The 20,446-nt window shown below is 36.9% G+C and overlaps 1 protein-coding gene across 2 annotated transcripts in view; it reads right to left on the reverse strand.

Moving 5' to 3' along the window:
* SLC30A9 (solute carrier family 30 member 9) overlaps window positions 1–20,446 on the reverse strand; it is a 97,091-nt gene that overhangs the window by 64,133 nt on the left and 12,512 nt on the right. The window contains exons 1-5 of one of the 2 annotated variants that reach the window (XM_049886331.1): window positions 5,893–5,955; window positions 5,447–5,575; window positions 4,466–4,565; window positions 2,200–2,292; window positions 1,695–1,777 (exon numbers count right to left, since the gene is read on the reverse strand). In XM_049886331.1, coding sequence (XP_049742288.1) covers window positions 1,695–1,777; window positions 2,200–2,292; window positions 4,466–4,565; window positions 5,447–5,519 — 349 coding nt within the window. In that variant the 5' untranslated portion in view covers window positions 5,520–5,575; window positions 5,893–5,955. Of the gene's footprint in view, window positions 1–1,694; window positions 1,778–2,199; window positions 2,293–4,465; window positions 4,566–5,446; window positions 5,576–5,892; window positions 5,956–17,410; window positions 17,579–20,446 lie in introns of those variants that run through there. The other variant, XM_049886330.1, reaches the window with a different exon arrangement.

Genomic DNA, 20,446 nt, shown 5'->3' on the forward strand with positions numbered 1-20,446 from the left:
CTGGAAGTGCTCAATTATACCAAGAAATTTGACAGACAGCCATTTGGTTAACCTACTGGAAGAGATCCATATTTATGCCTATTCCCAAGAAAGGCGATCCAATTAAATGCGGAAATTATCGAACAATATCATTAATATCACATGTGAGTAAAATTTTGCTGAAGATCATTCAAATGCAGCTGCAGCAGTTTATGGACGGGGAACTGTCAGAAATTCAGGCTGGTTTCAGAAGAGGATGTGGAACCGGGATATCATTGCTGATGTCAGACAGATCCTTGCTGAAAGCAAATAATAGCAGAAAGATGTTTACCTGTGTTTTACCGACTAGGCAAAGGCATTCGATTGTGTGGATCATAACAAATTATGGATAACATTGTAAAGAATGGGAATTCCAAAACATTTAATGTGCTCACAAGGAACCTGTACATAGACCAAGAGGCAGTCGTTCAAACAAAATGGGGATACTGTCAGTAAAGGTGTGCTCCAGGGCTTTATCCTTTTACCATACTTATTTAAACGATATGCTCAGCAAATAATCCGAGAAGCTAAACTATATGAAGAAGAACAGGGCATCAGGACTGGAGGAACACTCACTAACAACCTACGTTATATAGATGACACAACCTTGCTTGCTGAAAGTGAAGACGACTTAAATCACTTACTGATGAAGATTAAAGACCACAGTCTTCAGTATACCTCAACATACAGACAACAAAAATTCTTACACCTGAACCAATAAGCAACATCATGATAAATGGGGAAAAGATTGAAGTTGTCAAGTATTTCATTTTACTTGAATCCACAATCAACACCCATGGAAGCAGCAGTCAGGAAATCAAAAGATGAACTGCATTGGGCAAATCTACTGCAGAAGACCTCTTTAAAGTGCTGAAAAGCAAAGATGTCACCTTGAAGACTAAGGCTGGCCTGACCCAAGTCATGGTATTTTCAATCACCTCATATGCATGTGAAAACTGGGTGATGAATAAGGAAGATCGAAGAAGAACTGACACTTCTGAATTATGGTGTTGGAGAAGAACACAGACTATACCATGAACTGCCAAAAGAATGAACAAATCTGTCTTGGAAGAAGTACGACCAGAATGCTCCTTAGAAGCAAGGATGATGAGACTATGTCTCACATACTTTGGACATGTTGTCAAGAGGGATCAGTCCCTGGAGAAGGACATCAACAAGATGGACACAGTACCTATGATGGTCTTAAGCAGAACAATGATTCTGAGGATGGCACAGGACCAGGCAGTGTTTCGTTCTGTTGTACAGAGGGTCGCTATGAGTCAGACCGACACGATGGCACCTAACAACAACAGAACCAACAGAGTGAAGCCCAAGTAGTACACAAGCGCTAAAAAAAAAAAAGCCCAAGACCATTTCCGTTGAATCTATTCCAACCACAGTGACCCTACAGGACAGAGCAGAATTGCCCCATAGGGTTTCCAAGAAGCGGGTGGCTGGTAGATTCAGACTGCAGACCTTTTGGTTAGAAGCTGAACGCCTACTCACATCGCCACCAGGAATTCAGACTGCAGACCTTTTGGTTAGAAGGCGAACACCTAACCACAGCGCCACCAGGGCTTCTATACAAGCACTAGGGAGCACATAATTACTACAGGCACAGTTTTCATCTATGAGTTGCTTTTCAATAAACTCAGCTTTAAACTGAATATACTTACGTTCTCTGTATTCTATTTCTGCTTCTTTACGCAGTTTTTTCTCTCTGGCAAGAGCTTCAGGGCTTCCCCAAACTTCCAAAGATCTGTGTATACACACATGACCACCAACAAAGAACAATTTTAATGACTTTATTATAACCATATTTAAATCTAAATGAAGTATTTGATAGATTAAGCTACTCTTAACAACCAGCTGTAAAATCCAGGAACTCTGAGAATCTTATAACAAAGCACAATGACCTTTAGGAAAAATGTAAAGCTCTTAAGCAACTTTTCTGAATTAAATCTAAACATAAAAGTAAGTTCAAAAGCAATTTTCTCATAAGTTATGACATATCCCCGGTTAACTAGTACATACCAATAAGTTTCAAATAAACAAATTTGCAAATACAAAAACATTCTCTGGTTTTAAAATGTGTCATATAAAAACTTCTGAATCTGTCTAAATGTGTTTTTATTAATCCTAAATTGACTGGTACTTTCATTTTAAAAGAAATGTTCTTACTTTGCCTCCACATCTGATCTCAAGTATACAGTAAAGGACTCAGTATCTTCATGAGGACTTCGTCGTCTGATTTTTCGAAGTTGTTCTAGATCACTGGAGAAAGAAATACGTTGAATTTATTCAGGGAGTCCAAAGCTCATATAGCTTATGAACTTAAAAGGATTGCTGAGGGCAGGTAAAAAAAATAAGTACACTGATTCTCATCTTCAAAGAATACAGATCTGAATAGTTTTTAAAGATAAGTTTAAAGATGGCATTTTATACATAGAAATTGGTCCACAGACTATGGGGAAAAAAACATTTCTTGATACTCAATATGGATACTACAATGTAACATGCAGAGATTCAATTCTCTCTTCAGTGCTTGAATTTTATCTGCTTATGAGCACAGTGCTGCAATCTCTGATGTACAAACAAAAGGTGAAAATTTGAAAGAACATGGATTAATTAGAGTATCACCCCTCTATTTAAGAACTTAATTTAAAAATTTAATCCTATTTGTTTACATCCAGATTAATTCTAAGTGGTAATACACATTCGTTAAGTATCAAGTCATAAAGGGTAAGTCAATTCCATGCTACTTATATTCCTTTCTATTAAATTGTAAAAGGTTTCTATCTTCATCAAGTTACTGCTCAACAGTCATTCTGTATTTGACCACTGGTCTTCCTCAAGAAACTCTGTCACAGCAAAGAAAAAGACCAGTTGCTGTTGGGGTTGCTGACTCAGGCAACCCCAAGTGTGTTAGAGTACAACTGTGCTCCATAGGGTTTTTCAATGGCTAATTTTTCAGATGTTGATTGCCAGGCCTTTCTTCCAAAGCACCGCTGGGTATACTCAAACAGCCAACCTTTTGGTTCACAGTCAAGCATGTTAAGTGTTTGCACCACACAGGGACTCCATAGAAAGTTACTAAGTTCTAGCAATTAAATCTGAATTTAAAAAAAAAAAAAAATCACCATGACAGGTTAGTAAAAATTTTGGACCAGGCATCAAAAGATATTAATTGTACTTCCCTCTATCACTGACCCACTAAATCGGCTGAGTCAAGTCACTCACGTCTTGTACTGTTTCCTGGCCTATAATATGGAAACAGCAAAACATGACTCAATTCACAGAATTTTTGTGAAAACTAAATGAAATACTATAGGTGAAATAGGTCAATGTTGTTACTGGTTGCTGTTTTAATAGTTATGAAAGTTATAAAACTGGTTACAGGAATCCTTATTTCTTGATAATATGCCATGAAGATGTGACGACGAGGGAAGAGGAGAAAAAAAGACTGGATCATCTGATCTCTCTAAGTAGCAAGAAATTTTCCACGTAAATATGGCTTTTCCAGGTAAGCCCTCAGAGGAGGGGGAAAAGTTTACATTTGTGACAAATACAACTTCAATAAATCTCCATGATAAAAAATTAATAACAAAAGATACCAGAAAGAAGTAAAAAGAATTTACAACAACCACCACAGCTGGAATGTGAACAAAAATATAACTTAACACTCAACCTTACTAGCCAAAAAAGCAACAAATTTTTTTTTTTAAAGTCAAGCATACAAATATGAAAATAAACTTACTGGAAATTCTGCTATATGCCCTTAACCTAACGATAAAACTCCTAAGAAGGTCCTTGTGTGATACAGAGGCTTTGGAGAATTTGCCTTTGTGAGTTTAAGAAGCAGAAACAGATGGGAATTGCTAGTGTGGAGGCAGAATTCAGTTTACTAACAATTTTAATATTTTTGACTGAATAAAAACATTTCTTCACTTTAGAAAGGAGCCAGTGGGAAAGTTTCTGCATACAAATGGCAGCAGATAACACGTACTAAGATGTAAGTGGTTATTTACCAGGAGCAGGAGGGAGGGAGGCACAGGGAGCCATTGTTGAAGAAGTACTGAGTTTCTGTTTATGGTGATGGGAAATTTAGAAACAATTTTGGGTGATGGTTGTACAATGGAGCCCTGGTGGCGAAGTGGTTAAGAGTTCGGCTGCTAACCAAAAGGTTGGCAGTTTGAATCCATCAGCCGCTCCTTGGAAACCCTATGGGGCAGTTCTATTCTGTCCTATAGGGTCGTTATGAGTTGGAATTGACTCTACGGCAACAAGTTTTTGGTTGTACAATATGATTAATATAATTCATATCACTAAATTGTACACATGAAAAACGATGAATTGGCAAAAGTGTTATACTTATTTTTACAGCAATTAAAAAAAGGGTTATCAAATAGGGCAAACTACTTTTTTTTTTTTTAATTACTCACTGTACCTGGATTTAAGGCAGAATTCATTTATTGCTCTAACTCCAGTGATGAAATTATTCTGAGTATACTTTGGTCCATATTCCCTCTTCTTAAGGACTGCTTTGACTAAAACCAAAAACACAGGAAAACACATTAAGTATGCACATTAAAGTCCTGTTTCAGGATGAACATATCCTGACACTTAAGTGGGTTCACCAATGAACTCCAAAGAAAATTGATCTTTTTGCTAATGTGGTAAACGGTATCAGGAAAAAACAATCCTCCAGCGCAGAATAAGATGGCATTACCTCTGCAACCATCTAGCTTTTATTTCCAGAGTTCGTCAGTAACCGATGCCAAAATGCTAATCTTTTGTCTCTAATGGACACCTTTTATAGGTATTATTGGTCTGTCTAAATTGAATTAATACAATTTAAATTGCTCAGTGTCTAAGTGAAAATCAATTGATGTTTCAATAAAAAATTCCTGGCTGGTTCAGTGGTTTATAAACTGTGGGGTGACATCAGCATTTTATAAAAAATGAAAATAGAAAGTAATCAAAGAGTACTGCACTAAGAAGTACTTTTAGTGAAAACTTTTGTTTCAGTTAAATATAGTAATTTACGTGTAGGCCAGATCATTAAGTGAAATATATTTATGTGGGTTCCAGTCAAAAAACCACTGTACGATTTCACAATGGTTTTGGGTTTTTTTTTTTTTTTACAAAGATTAGTTTTTAAAAATTTGTTTAAAGTTGCTAGAAATCCCTGTTGGCCTATCCTGGCACAAATTATTGATGCTGATGATAACTGCTCCCCCAACATCAACTAGTCTTAACTGTAACTGTCTACTATGTGTTATCTTCAAAGTCACCCTAGAAAAGAGGTCCCACTTTTAGCACCATCTTATGAGGAAAAAACTAAGGCTCAGAGAGGTAAAGTAAATTGCCCAAGGTCACACAGCTAGTTAAGTACTGGAGCCACAAACTGAACCCAGGTTTGTCTGACCCCAAACATGGTACTCCTCATCACATAGATTTACTGCCTCCATGAAATGCACTGCTTTGGAGATGGGAGCCATAGCTCTTGATATAAAGCAGGGCTGCAAACAGAGATTCCTTCAGCATTCAATGATATCTGAAAAAGAAAGGTAAGAATGTCCAAACCACCTAGATTTGAACAAGCTACAGCTGAAAGGTGTTGAACTTCATTTTTTATTCACATTATTTTTCTAAAAATGATAAAGCAATTGATGGATTTTATTTGCCATTACTTCTTTCTTTGGGCTTTTGAAAAAAGAATTACCACAAAATTTGTGACCAAAATGCAAAATAAACTTAACAAAAAATTAGTTCATGAGAGCCATACCCTTAGATAATATAACCAGAAACACTTTCATATAAACAAATTTTGTATATTTTATTCAAGACATCATTTTAATAAAATATACTTACCCCTTACTTGAAGAGGTTCTTGCTTAATAAGTGGAGCTTTGAGTTCTGCACCTATATTTTCTGCTGTAAAATTATAAAAAATGCTTACATTATAAACATTTTAAACACCTATTTTCAGACAAACCTATTAATTGAATTTTTAATGGCTATGTTAACCTAGCAATGCATAAAAAAGATATATATCACAGACCAAGCTGGATTTTTCCCAGAAATGCAAGGGTAGTTAAACATTAGAAGATCTATCGATTCCCCTCATTAACAGATTAAAGGAGAAAAAAACACTGGGTCATTTTTCAAGAGCTGCAGAAAACGCATTCAATAAAATTTACCATCCGTGCAAGATTCAAACACTTCTAGAAAATTAGGGAGAAGAAGGGAATTTCCTTAAAAAAAAAAAAAAAAAGGGTAGAACAAATCTAAAACAAATACGGTGTTTAATGGTGAAAACTTCAGATTATCTTAAAAATAAAATAAGAAAAGGATTCGCACCATTGGTTCTTCTACTCAAAACTGTTCGAGAGATACTGTTCAGTGAAGAAAGGGTGACTATTAAATGGTGCTGGAAAAACTGTATAACCTCTCCCTCCTTCCATAAATGAATGAATGAATGAATAAATAAATAAAAGAGGGCAGTGACAGTTCAGTGACAGAATTCTCGCCTTCCGTGCAGGAGACCCAGGGTCAATTCCCAGCCAATGCACCTCACGTGCAGCCACCACCTATCTGTCAGTGGAAGCCTGCATGTTGCTATGATGCTACAGAGAAAGGCCTGGTGATCTACTTCCAAAAAGCAGTTAATGTAAACCCAATGGATCAGAACAGTCCAATAGATCCTATTACGCATGCCGTGGTCACAGCGAGTCAGGGAAAGGCTCAGACAGCTAACAGCAAATAAAAGGAAACTGGAATCCACTTTACACCATAAATGAAACCAATTCCAGATAGATTAACAGCTTAAATGTTAAAGGCATTTACTTTCCTTACAGAAGACAAAACAGAATATTTTTATGGTAGGAACGGATTTGTCAAACAAGATACAAACAATACAAGTGGGGGGAGGATAAATTCTGCTAAATTAAAATGCAAAGGATCCCATTTAAAAAATAAAATGAAAAGCCTCAAACTGGGAGATGATATTTCTAACACAAAGAATCAACAGATTAGTACCAAGGATATTTAAAGAATTCCTCCAGGTCAATAAGACAAAGAAAACCCATTAAAGAAAAATGGGCTGAAGACAAGAACAAACTTGCACAGAAATGAAATACAAATCACCAATAAACATGAAAGGGTGATTGCCTCTTTATTAATAGAATTTAAATGGGTCAGCAAAAAAGAGGAAGACCATCAATGAGATGGAATGACACTGAAGGTACAACAATGGGCTCAAGCATAATGATTGTGAGGATGGTACAGGACTGGGCAGTGTTTCATTCTTTTGTACACAGGGGCGCTATGAGCTGGAACAGATTCGAAGGCATCAGGATTGGAGAAAGATTCATTAACAACCTGTGATATGCAGATGACACAACCTTGCTTGCTGAAAGTAAAGAGGACTTGAAGATCAAGGCCACAGCCTTCAGTATGGATTGTATCTCAACAAAAAGAAAACAAAAGTCCTCACAGCTGGATCAATAAGCAATATGATAAACAGAGATAAGATTGAAGTTGTTAAGGATTTCATTTTACTTGGATTCACAATCAACACCCATGGAAGCAAGAGTCAAGAAATCAAATGACACACTGCATTTAGTAAGTCTGCTGTAAAATATCTCTTTCAAGTGTTAAAAAGCAAAGATGTCACCTTGAGGACTAGGATGAACCTAACCCAAACCACAGTATTTTCAATCTCACATGCATGCGAAAGCTGGACAATGAATAAGGAAGACTGAAGAACTGATGCCTTTGAACTATGGTGCTGGCGAAGAATACTGAATATACCGTAGACCACCAGAAGAATGAACAAATCTGTCTTGGAAGAAGTACAGCCAAAATGGTCCTTAGAAGCAACGATGGCGAGACTTCATCTTACATACTTTGTACATGTTATCAGGAAGGATCAATTCCCACAGAAGGACGTCATGCTTGGTAAACTAGAGGGTAAGTGACAAAAAAGGAAGACTCTCAAAACCTGATGTACTGAGAGTGGCTGCAACAACAAGTTCAAACATAGCAATGACTGTGAGGATGGCACAGGACCAGGCAGTGTTTTGTTCTGTTGTACATCACGGGGTTGCTATGATGAACCAACCTAACAACACCTAACAACATTTTCTGCCTCCCTGTACTGGGGTAGAAGTTCCTGGGTAGTGCAAGTGGTTTGTGCTCGACTACTAACCTAAAGGTTGGGAGCTGGAACCCACCCAGTGGTGCTGTAGAAGGAAGGCCCGGCAATCTGCTTCTGTAAAGATTACAGCCAAGAAAACCCTATGGAGCTCAGTTCTAGTCTGTAACACATGGGGTCACCATTGTCAGAATTAACAGCAATGGGTTTGTTTTTTTGCTTTGTTTTGTATGGGGGTGGGTGGCTGGGTAAATTCAAACAGTATGATTCCAATAGCTGGCTATACACACGGTGCTTTTAGATTTCATTACCCCAAACAAGCCAAACTCCTGGCTGCTACTAACTGCTTCCAGACCCAAAGCCCAGCAGCCTCTGTTCCATTTCTTGGGCATACCGTGTTTATCCTTTTTTGAGTCCAGCTATGTCTTCAATTTTCTCTTTTTATATTTTATCACTCTAACAAGTGAGAAAAAAATGGGTGCCTTAAGGCATATATTCACAATACCACCTTGATCAGAAGTTCTGCCTATCCAAGTTCTGCCTCTTAGAAGACTTACGGTCTTTTAAGGCTTTTATGGAGGAATTAAATGCCAACAGACTAGGCACTGACAAATGTAAAACTCTGAAATAAAAGGAAAAAATTTCACAAGCAATTTCTAGCATATTTCTTGACTTTTTTTTTAAGTGAATCACTGGGAAAATGATTAAATATGTTAGATTATGCTTTTTTGTTTTGTTTTTAGTTTATTTTTTGGTGTTGTTGAGATATACTTAACAGAACATACACCAATTTGACAATTTCTACATGTACAATTTACTGACGCTGATTACATTCTTCAAGTTCTGCAACCATCCTTATCCTCCTTTCCCAAACTGTTCCTCGCCGTTATCATAAACTCACTGCACCCTAAGTTTCCTATCGAATCTTTCGGTTTGCTATTGTAAATCTGATCCCATATAGATAGTTCTTAAAAAGTACAATGCTTAAGGCAGACATTTTTTACTAGTTAAGCTAAACTGTTGTTTGGTTTAAAGAAGGCTTCAGGGGATAGTCCTGGTTAAGGTTTCAAGGTTTTTTCAGAGTAATAGTTTGGGGAGTTCACCCAGCCTCCATGGCTCCAGAAAGACTGAATTCATGAAAATTTGAAATTCTGTTCTACATTTTCCCTTTTTGATCACAATTCTTCAACAGAATCTTTGATTTGATCGAATCATTCAGTAATAATACCCAGACACCATCCAGTTCTTCTGGTCTCACGGCAAAGGGGGCAGTTGTTCGTGGAGGCTGTTAGCCACACACTCTATTTCCTCCTCCTATTCCTGACTCTTTCTTTCTTTGTTGCTCCAGGTGAATAGAGACCAATTGTTGTACCTTGAGTGGCTGCTTGCAAGCTTTTAAGACCTCAGGCACTACACAATGAACTAGGAGGTAAAACAGAAGCACTAAACATGTTATAGGAAACCCTTGTGGCGTAGTGGTTAAGTGCTACGGCTGCTAACCAAAAGGTCGGCAGTTCGAACCTACCAGGCGCTCCTTGGAAACCCCTTAGGGCAGTTCTACCCTGCCCCATAGGGTCGCTGTAAGTTGGAATTCACTCAACAGCAAGGGGCTAAACGTGTTATTAGGGCAATTAACTGGGATGTCTCATGAAATCATGACTCTAAACCTCCAAACCAAGGAAGCAAATCCCGTGAGGTATTTGGCTGTAAAAATGTGGTACATTATGTTTTCATACCTAAAACATGTATAGAAAATATAAGAAGGCTTCCTTATAACTATTCACTAAATCCTTAGTAGATTATGATAGCATATTTATAAATTAAAGATAGTCTTAAAACGCTTCCATTTAATTATAACTACAGCTTCTAAAACTCAATATTGAAGAATTCAATGACTATTATGGTATTAGTTTTGTCTAGCCACACCGCAAGCGACTCCTAAAGCATCTCTATGTATAGAATCTATGCATAAATTTCTTAAAATCTTACCTGGGAGAGCAGAGAGCAAGGCAGAAAGAGTGAAGGGAAAGGGGTGGAATAATAAGCTTTCAGCATTCACCTAGTAGCTGAACAACAGAAATCTACAGTCAAAAGTTTCAGAGTCAGCCCCCCTTTTCAAAATAATCAAAATCATTCAACCAAATCACATAAAATGAGTTGCTCTAAGACTGGTATTTCTGGATATTCTTCTCATTACAAACTGTCAAGATGTTACTAATTATACAGTGTTACGAATCACAAACAAGAAATGTTAGTAAATGGCTCAAACACATGTATGAATACTTATGTTGTACACCACCATGTTAATAAACTTACAGTGAGTCACTGGAAAAGATCCTTATAACTTTAATAAGAAACCAGGCATTTATTCATGAACACCTCCAGATATGTTTTATGTTCAAGTCCTAGATTTCTGCCACACATCTGCTATCATTAGAACATTAAAACTAATTTTACTAAAATTTAAAACATCTGAATGTTCCTTAAAAACTTAAGGATTCCTTAGCAAGTCTCTGCCCCTTAATGAGCTGTTCCTGACTTTATCATGTGATCTGAATTATTCAAAAGTCAGATAATCTCAAGCCCTTAAATATACAAATTGTCTTCCAATCAAGTAATTACTTGCTATCTATCTGACGGCTAGCAAGATCTAATTTGGCCTAAGCAAATCTTGGAAAATTCCCAAAATAAAACCATCAAAAAACAATGTATTTCTAATACAGGAAAAAAAACTAACATTGATTTCAGTCAGGGAATGGGGAGGCTCTAGTCATGGATTTCAATTTCAAATCATTCTATAAAGTAGAACCAATGTTAAATAATTTTGCCTGAGTCTATGTTCAGTCAGAAGAGAACTGTAACATATTTTACCCTGAACTATACTATTCTACGAACTATTTCATCTGTCTATACTGTAGTGTAATAAATACGCTTTTTTTCTGGAACTCAAGGACTTGCTACACTTTCCATTACTTTGTCCTCTAATATCAAACTCTAAATCAATATTTACCCCAGCAGTTCTCCATCAGCACAAGGGGAAGAAGAAATAGGCTAAAACTCCACAGTAAGCCCAAAGGAGGATGGGGTTTGGGTGAACAAGATCAAAAAAATGCTCCCCTGTGAAGGATATCCAACTGAAAGAAGCACAGTCTTGAAATGTTTACTATTCTTCAAATGCTCTTCTGACACCCGACTTTCTTGCTTTTTTTTCCTCCCTCTCCAGGTCACTCCTCCTCAAGTCTCCTTTACAGGTTCCTCTTCTTCCACCTGTCCCTTACTCATGGGCACCTTGTACTAGACCTAATCTTTTACTCTACACACTCCCTGGACTATCAAAAACCCACCCATGGCTTCAGTTACCACTTGTGTATAGCTAATAATGCCTAAATCTGTATCTCCAGGTTAAAACCCTTTATACATTCATTTAAAAATATTTATGAAGCCCCTACTCTGTGCAAACCACTACTCCAGGCACTGAGGTTCCTGCTGTCATGGGGCCTGCCAACAAGTAGGGGATGGAGAAATAAATAAAATAAATATTGGAAATACCAGACAGTGCTATCCACAAAGACATTTAAATTAAGATATTAAAGACTGGATGGCTATTTTAGATTGAGTGGCTAAGGAATTCTTCTGTGCAGTGTTGGTATTTAAGCTAAAATATCAATGACCAGAACAGGTCAGTCATGTGAAGAAAATCATTCTGGAAAAAGAAAGCACCTAAAGCAAAAGCCCAATAATGAAAACACGCTTGGTATCTTCTAAGCACCAGAAAGAGATTGATTTGGCCGAAACACAGTACACAAGGAAAAGAGCAGAAAAATTAGAGGAGAATATGGAGGCCAGGTCAGCTAGGGAAGGCTCTGAAAACTGGGTAAGGAATTCTGATTTTATCCTAGCAGTCCAGACTTTATTCCATGGGTAATAGAAAGCCAATGGAGAGTTGTTTTGCCTAGTGGAGTTTTAATCCAGGAAGTGTCACGATTTATTTTTAAAAAGACCACACTGCTATGTCAAAACTGATTATAAAGGGGCACAAGCGATAGTAGGGAGTCCAGGGAGAAGGCAATAATCCAAACAAGAAGTAATGATGTCTCAGAAGAGGACTGCAGCATCTCCAACCACCTACTGGCCATCTTATCATCTGTTAAGATGAAGCAGATATCCAAAACTGAATCATAATTTTCTCATCAAAATATACTCTAGCAGACTGGAGAAACCCTGAGAGTATGGCCCCCGGACACCCTTTCAGCTCAGCAATGAGGTCATTCCTGAGGTTCACCCTTCAGCCAAAGACTGAACAAGCCCATGGAACAAAACAAGACTAGAGGGGCACACCTGCCCTGGGGCAGGGACTGGAAGGCAGGCGGGAACAGGAAGGCTGGTAATAGGGAACCCAGGATTGAGAAGGGAGAGTGTTGACATGTTGTGGGATTATTAACCGATGTCACAGAACAATGTGTGTACTAACTGTTTGATGAGAGACTAGTTTGTTCTGTAAACCTTCATCTGAAATACAATAAATACATATACTCTAGCTACATGAGACTAAATGGAAAATTCCTGTCCCGAGGCTAGATGGGAAGGCAGAAAGGAATAGCAGCTGGTTGCATGGACATGAGAAATCCAGGGTGGAAGGTAAGGGGAATGTGTGGTCACATTTTGGGGATGTCAACTACGGTCACATAACAATGTGTACATAAATTTTTGTATGAGAAGCTAACTTGAGCTGTAAACCTTGACCTAAAGCACAATACATATATATACTCTAGCCTTGGTACTCCTAATTTCAGAAATCAATCCAATACTAACCGCCCAATCAACCAATTATATCAATGCAATACTCAATAGCGCAATCCAGTAACCAAGCATTGTCTTTCACTTGACCCTCTCCTTCATTCTGCAAATTCAGTCACGAAGTCCTAATTATTCAGCTCCTAAATCTCTTGAGTTCATCTAGTCCTTTAAAAACTCATTACCGTTAGCCTAGTCTAGACAGTCATTCATTACTGCTTTCAGTCTCCTTCTTTGCAATCTATTTTCCATTCTGTAACTAGTTATATTTCTAAAATCTTAACGTGATCAAGTATTTTCCCTGCTTAAAATACTCAAAGAGATTCCCACTGCCTACAAAACAAAATCCAAATGCCTGAACAAGACCCTGATTTGAGTAAGGATTACCTCTCATCTCTTACATGTTCAATACTACTAACTCCACTACCAGTTCCTCTACACACTATTCCAGCCACACTAAATTATTTGCAAATTTACCACCTTTCTCCACAATTCACTACACCAATACCAACTTTTCTTTCAGGTCCCTTTCCTTATGGAAACCATTCCTAACCACTCAAGACTTAGCTAAGTGTCCCTCCCATGTGCTCTTGCAGCACACTATATTTCCTCTATCACAGTGCCTATTATACTGTATTATAATTGCTTAATTTTCTAGCATTAATAATAAAGAGAATATGAACTCAGAGTCAACCTATTTACTGTAATATAAAAAGTGTTCAATATATACTTTTTAAATAAATTAAAAGGACTTCTTTTTCATACCATATGATAGGCTACATATCCTGAAGGAAACCTTTTTTAAATGCATTGCTAAACTAAGAAAAAAAGGAAGGAATATGAACAGGCTGAAAGCAATGTGATGGTTAATTAATGGTCAATGGAAATGTCACTAAAGAAAAAGTTGTACATACATTAAAAGGTATAATTCGTCAGTATTATGTAACAATTTTAAACTCGTATATATCTCATAACACAGCCTCGAATATAAAAAGCAAGAATTTACAGTACTACCAGGAAAGACCAACAAATCTACCATTAGAGTGACATATTCTAACCTAAACCAAAAAAAAAAACGAAACCCATTGCCGTCGAGTCGATTCTGACTCACAGCGACTCTATAGGACAAAGCAGAACTGCCCCATCGAGTTTCCTGGTGGATTTGAACTGCCAGTCTTTTGGTTAGCAGCCGTAGCACTTCACCACTGTGCAGCCAGGGTTTCCACTCTAACATATCTCTTGGTAATGATGGATTTAAGAAAAGATGATGTGGAAGAGCAAAGCTAAAGGCTTAACGGGTCTAATATATAAACACTGCTCCCAGCAATCAAAAATATACACTTTTTTCAAGTACAAATGGGCAATGGAGAAAAACTGACCAAACAGTAAACCAAAAAGTTAGCCTCAACAAATTTCAAGACCAAAATCAGACTACAATACAATTAAGTTAAAAATCAGTGACAAAAACACAACCAGAAATATTTTATCCACTTGGAAATTTAAAAACACTTTAAACAACTAGTCAAAGAAGAACTATAATGGAAATTATAAAATATTTAGAGCTAAAAAAAATTTTAAATATTACATGTCAAAACTTGTAGGATGTGTTACCACAGCTTAAATGCCTACTGTAGAAAAGAAAGAAGGCTAAAAATTAATGAGCAAAATATCTAACTTATAATTAGAAAAGGAATGATAGGATAAACACAAAGCAGAAAGTAGAACATAATTAAGGCAAGAGTAGAAATAAAACAGGAAACAAACATACAATATAAAGATTCAAAATACAAATAATTTACTTGGAAAAATAATAAAGCAGACAAAACTCTGACAAGGTTAATCAAGAATGTAAGACATAAACATCACTAGGAAGGAAAAAGAACATATGTTACTGAAACACGTATGTTATTGAAAAAAGGACATAACTACATACATTATAAACTCTAGCTCTGTACTTCAGATCTTAACAGAATATTATGAGCTTTATGCCAATAAATTAAAAACTTAAAGTGGATAGATTTCTAGAAAAAAACTGTTGCTGTTTGATGCCATCATGTCAGTTCTGACTCATAGCCTATGCACAACAGAACAAAACACTGCCCGGTTCTGCGCCATCTTCACAATCGTTGTTATACTTCAGCCCACTGTTTCAGCCACCTTGTCAATCCATCTGGTTGAGGATCTTACTCTTTTTCACTGACTCTCTACCAAGTATGATATCCTTCTCCAGGGACTGATCCCTCCTGATAACATGTCCAAAGCATGTGAGACAGTCTCACCATCCTTGCTTCTAAAGATGTATTTCTTCCAAGACAGGTTTGTTTGTTCTTTTGACAGTCCACAGTATATTCAATATTCTTCACCAACACCATAATTCAAAGGCATCAATTCTTTGGTCTTCCTTAAACACTGCCCAGCTTTCACATACATATGAGGAAATTGAGAACACCATGGCTTGGGTCCAGTGCACCTTAGTCTTCAAGGTGACATCTTTGTTTTTTAACATTTTAAAGAGGTCTCTTGCAACAGATTTGCTCAACACAATGCATCATCTCATTTCTTGACTGCTGCTTCCATGGGTATTGATTGTGGATCCAATAAAATGAAGTCCTTGACAACTTCAATCTTTTCCGTTTATCATGATGTTGCTTATTGGTCCAGTTCTGAAGATACCTGTTTACTTTATCTTGAGATATAATCCATATTGAAGGCTGTAGTCTTTGATCTTCATCAGTAAATGCTTCAAGTCTTCTTCCCTTTCAGCAAGCAAGGTTGTGCCATCTGCATATCACAGGTTGTTAATGAGTCTTCCTCCAATTCTGATCCATGTTCTTCTTCATATAGTCCAACTTCTCAGATTATTTGCTCAGCAGATCCAGTTAAGTATGGTGAAAGGATGCACACCCTGATGCATGCCTTTCCTTATTTTAAACCATACAGTATCCCCTTGTTCTGTTTGAACGACTGCCTCTTGATCTATGCGCTAGTTCCTCATAAGCACAATTAAGTGTTCTGGAATTCCCATTTTTAGCAATGTTAACCATAATTTGTTATGAGCCACACAGCCTAATGCCTTTGCAAAATCAATAAAACACAGGTAAACATCAGACATAGCAATGAGATTCCTCTGCCACATCCTCTTCTGAATCTGGCTTGAATTTCTGGCAGTTCCCTGTCAACGTACTGCTGCAACAGAATGATCTTCAGCAAAATTTTACTTGTGTGTGATATTAATGATATTGCTTAATAATTTCCACATCCTGTTAGATCACCATTCTTTGGAATAGGCATGAATATGGATCTCTTCCAGTTGGTTGGATAGGTAGCTGTCTTCCAATTTCTTGACATAAATGCATATGCACTTCCAGCACTGCATCCATTTGTTGAAACATCTCAACTGGTATTTCATCAATTCCTGCAGCCTTGTTTTTGCCAATGTCTTCAGTGCAGCCTGGACTTCGTCCTTCAGTACCATCGGTTTCTGATCATATGCTACCTCCTGAAACGGCTGAACACTGACCAATTCTTTTCGGTACAGTGACTCTGTGTATTCCTTCCATCTTCTTTTGATGCTTCCTGCGTCATTCAGTATTCTGCCCATAGAACTCTTCACTATTGCAACTCGAGATTTGAATTTTTTCTTTAGTTCTTTCAGCTTGAGGAAATACCAAGCATGTCCTTTCTTTTCGATTTTCTAACTCCAGGTCTTTGCACGTGTCGTTATAATAGCTTACTCTGTCTTCTCGAGCCACCCTTTGAATTCTTCTGTTCAGCTCTTTTACTTCATCACTTCTTCCATTTGCTTTAGCTACTCCAGTTCAAGGGCAAGTATCAAAGTCTTTTCTGACATCCATTTTGGACTTTACTTTCTTTCCGGTCTTTTTAAAGACCTCTTTCTTTATTTATGATGTCCCTTGATGTCATTCGACAACTTGTCTGGTCTTTGGTCATTAGCGTTAAATATGACAAATCTTTCTTGAGATGGTCTCTAAATTCAGGTGGGATATACTCAAGGTTGTACTTTGGTTCTTGTGGGCTTATCTGAATTTTCTTTAGCTTCAACTTGAACTTACATATGAGCAATTGATGGTCTGTTCCGCAGTCAGATCCTGGCCTTGTTCTGACTGATGATATTGAGCTTTTCTATAGTCTCTTTCCACAGATGTAGTCAATATGATTCCTGTGTATCCCTTCCAGCAAGGATCACGTATACAGCTGCCATTTATATAACTTACCAAAATTTAGTCAAGAAATAGAAAAACTGAATAGCTCTGTAACATTCAAAGAAATTCAATCAGCAGTTTAAAACCATCCCACAAAGAAAACACCATTCCAGACAGTTTTACAGGTAAGAACTCTCACACATTCCAGGAACAATCATCCACAAACTATTCCAGTATAAAGGAAAAAGGTGATTAAAAAAAAAAAATGCATACATACCTGTTTCATCAAATGTTGGTACTTTTTCTACTTTCACAGTTTGTGATCCCTGTCCTTCTTTCTGAATATTTGTGGAGTATAACTTTACTTGATTCAGTGTACAAATGTATGGGTGACTACAGGGAACCACGTTTGAAAAGCTTCCAAATGTCACTATATTCTGCCATTCTAAAAGACAAAAAAAATTATTTTAATTTCAAACAAGCTCACAGTAAGTATTTTTATACTCCATAAAAGAATGCCTACTATGTTCAGAAAGAGACTAATTTTACAAAGTAGAATTTTCATACTCTTAAATACCCGAAACGCACAATATGAAACCACCATTGCCACTGCGGATGTTCTACTGACCCCCTAGGTACACAGGCCCTGGTAGTGTAGTGGTTAAGTGTTACAGCTGTTAAGTAAAAGATAGGCAGTTCAACTCCACCAGGCGTTCCTTGGAAACCCTATGGGGCAGTTCTACTGTGTCCTATGGGGTCGCTATAAGTTTCAATCAACTCGACAGCAACAGGTTTTATGTACACAGGGACACCATTTTGTGAAGAAAAAATGAGGACAACATTCTTATTTCCCCTAATTGGTAACTTACGTGAAAGCTTTTATAAATACATAAAATCAAGTAAAGCATTCATGTTATCCAGCTATTCTGAGAGGTGCTTGGCACATAATATTTTTTATGCTGCAGGCTGGTTGCATACTTTAAAAAAAAAAAAAAAAAGCTAGAATAATGTACTTTTCAAAATAGAGGACTCCCGATGAAGGAGGAGCAGAAGGGCTTCCTACTCAAAATTATCCCGTGTCCTCCTTCCACTAGTTGGAGATTTACTCCTTTCATTTCACAATCAATAAGTGAATTATATTAATCAGTCATTCACACTTAGTGTCACTGATTTTTTTTTAATCAGATAATTAGATCAACATTTGGTAACATGACTCAGTATATGGAAATTTTAATTGATGGAAGAATAGAAGACAAATTACGAAGCACTTCAGCTGCTGCATCTGGGTAGACTGTGGGTTTTAGAGGGCTGAAAGACAGAAGGGAAATATATTCCACAATTGCATGGAGATGGTAAAGATAAATTCGCTACTTTAATATGACCGTCCTCTTTTATTTTTTACTATAGGTACTTCGGATTGTATTTGTTGAAAGAATTTAAAAATCCTTTCTACATATAATGAATATATTTTCTAAAGTTTTAGGGGAAATAACAAAATTGTATCATTAAAGACAGTCAAGTTTTCCCAAGAGTGGAGGGTTAAGCATTCAGGAGTCGGGACTTTACTAACCACTTAATGATGATCATCCAAAATTGTTAATTCATATATGTGCATGTGCAGATATATCCTTTTGAAATAAAGAAAAATAAACTCTTTTCTAATGACCCAGAGAATTCATCAGGAATATAAATGACTGATAATGCTGAAGATAAATTGAAGATCTTGAGGGACAAAAGCAGCTTAAGTTCCCAGCCAAGTCTTAGGCTTGGAACTTCTTTTCTTGAAAAACTTTCTGATGTTAACTTACTCTCTTATTTATTTGGCAAAAAACTGTGGAAAGCCCAGTTGGCTTCTTAGTCATTTGCCACTAAAAGCTGAGTAAAGTCAATATAACAATGAATAATCCTGCACATTAAAACATGTGGCCTACTAGCAAAATCAACTGATGATGAATGGACTAAATAAAGCAAACTCTTCTAAATGAGTTTCTCACCCTCCAGAAAAGCAGCTTCTTCACATCACCACTAGTGTTCTAACTTATCAGCCCTTTTCAAAATATTTTTGTAATTATTACCTTACAAAGACGATAAGCCACCAATGCTTTTTTTTTCACTCACTGATGAAATACTTTCAAAGAGGTTGTGCTAAGGTATTTTAAAAAGAGATTACTCCAGGCTAAAAAGTCTTCCTCAGAAGCTGACAATGTTTCCACAACTTGATCCCAGATTTGTTTCAAGGTTCTTCACTTTTTAAAATTTATTATGAAAAATTTCAAACATATGCAAATGTAGAAAAATAGTATAATAAACTTCCATGGACTCATGATCAATCTCCAATAATTATCAACTCACTGCTCATCTCTACTTGCATCAACATCCATCTTAACTTGAAGCAAATCTCAGACATAAAATAATTTCACTGATAAATATTTCAGTATGTATTTCTAAGACACAAAAGTTAACTTAAGCAACTCTAAGTTAACATAACCACACCACCATTACTACACCTAAAAAAAACTTAAAAACAATTTTTAATATCGTGAAACATCCTTTTTTTTACCAGTTTTTGTTTGAATAGATCCAAATAAGATTCACATTCTGTGACTGATTAAGAAATCTTTTAAGTCTATTTTAACCTATACCAAAAAAGCCAAACCCATTGCCATTGAGTTGATTCTTACTCATGGTGATTCTACAGAACAGAGTAAAACAGCCCTATGGGGATTCCAAAGCTGTAAATCTTTTTTTTCCCCCCAAGGCTGTGTAAATCTTTATGGAGGCCGACTGCCACATCTTTCTCCAGTGAAGAAGCTGCGTTTGAACCACTGAACTTTAGGTTAGCAGCTGAGCATTTTAATCACCGTGCCACCAGGGCTCCTCATTTTAATTTATCAACGAAAACCAAACCTTCTGCTATTGAGAGTTGACTGTGACTAATAGTGACCCAACAGGACAGAGTAGAACTGCCCCAACAGGTTTCCAAGGAGCAGCTGCTGGATTCGAACCGGTGACTTTTTAGTTAGCGGCCACAGCTCTTAACTGATCTTTTTTTTTTTTTTTTTTTGGGACTTTACTGACTCAATTCCCACAGTATTGTTTAGCCCATTCCTTTACCTTCCATATTTTCTATACATCAATGGACTTAAAGGCTTTATCCAAATTCAGGTTCTTTTTTAAGAATAAGACAACTCTGTAAGCAGTGATTAGTTCTTTCATCAGGAGCCACTTATCTGGTTGTCTCTTTTTAGTGATAGTGTCTGCTGTTGTTCAATGCCTAGAACCATTTATTCCTTAAACCCATTGCCATTGATTA

Source organism: Elephas maximus, chromosome 5, assembly GCF_024166365.1.
Source record: "Elephas maximus indicus isolate mEleMax1 chromosome 5, mEleMax1 primary haplotype, whole genome shotgun sequence".
NCBI lineage: Eukaryota > Metazoa > Chordata > Mammalia > Proboscidea > Elephantidae > Elephas > Elephas maximus.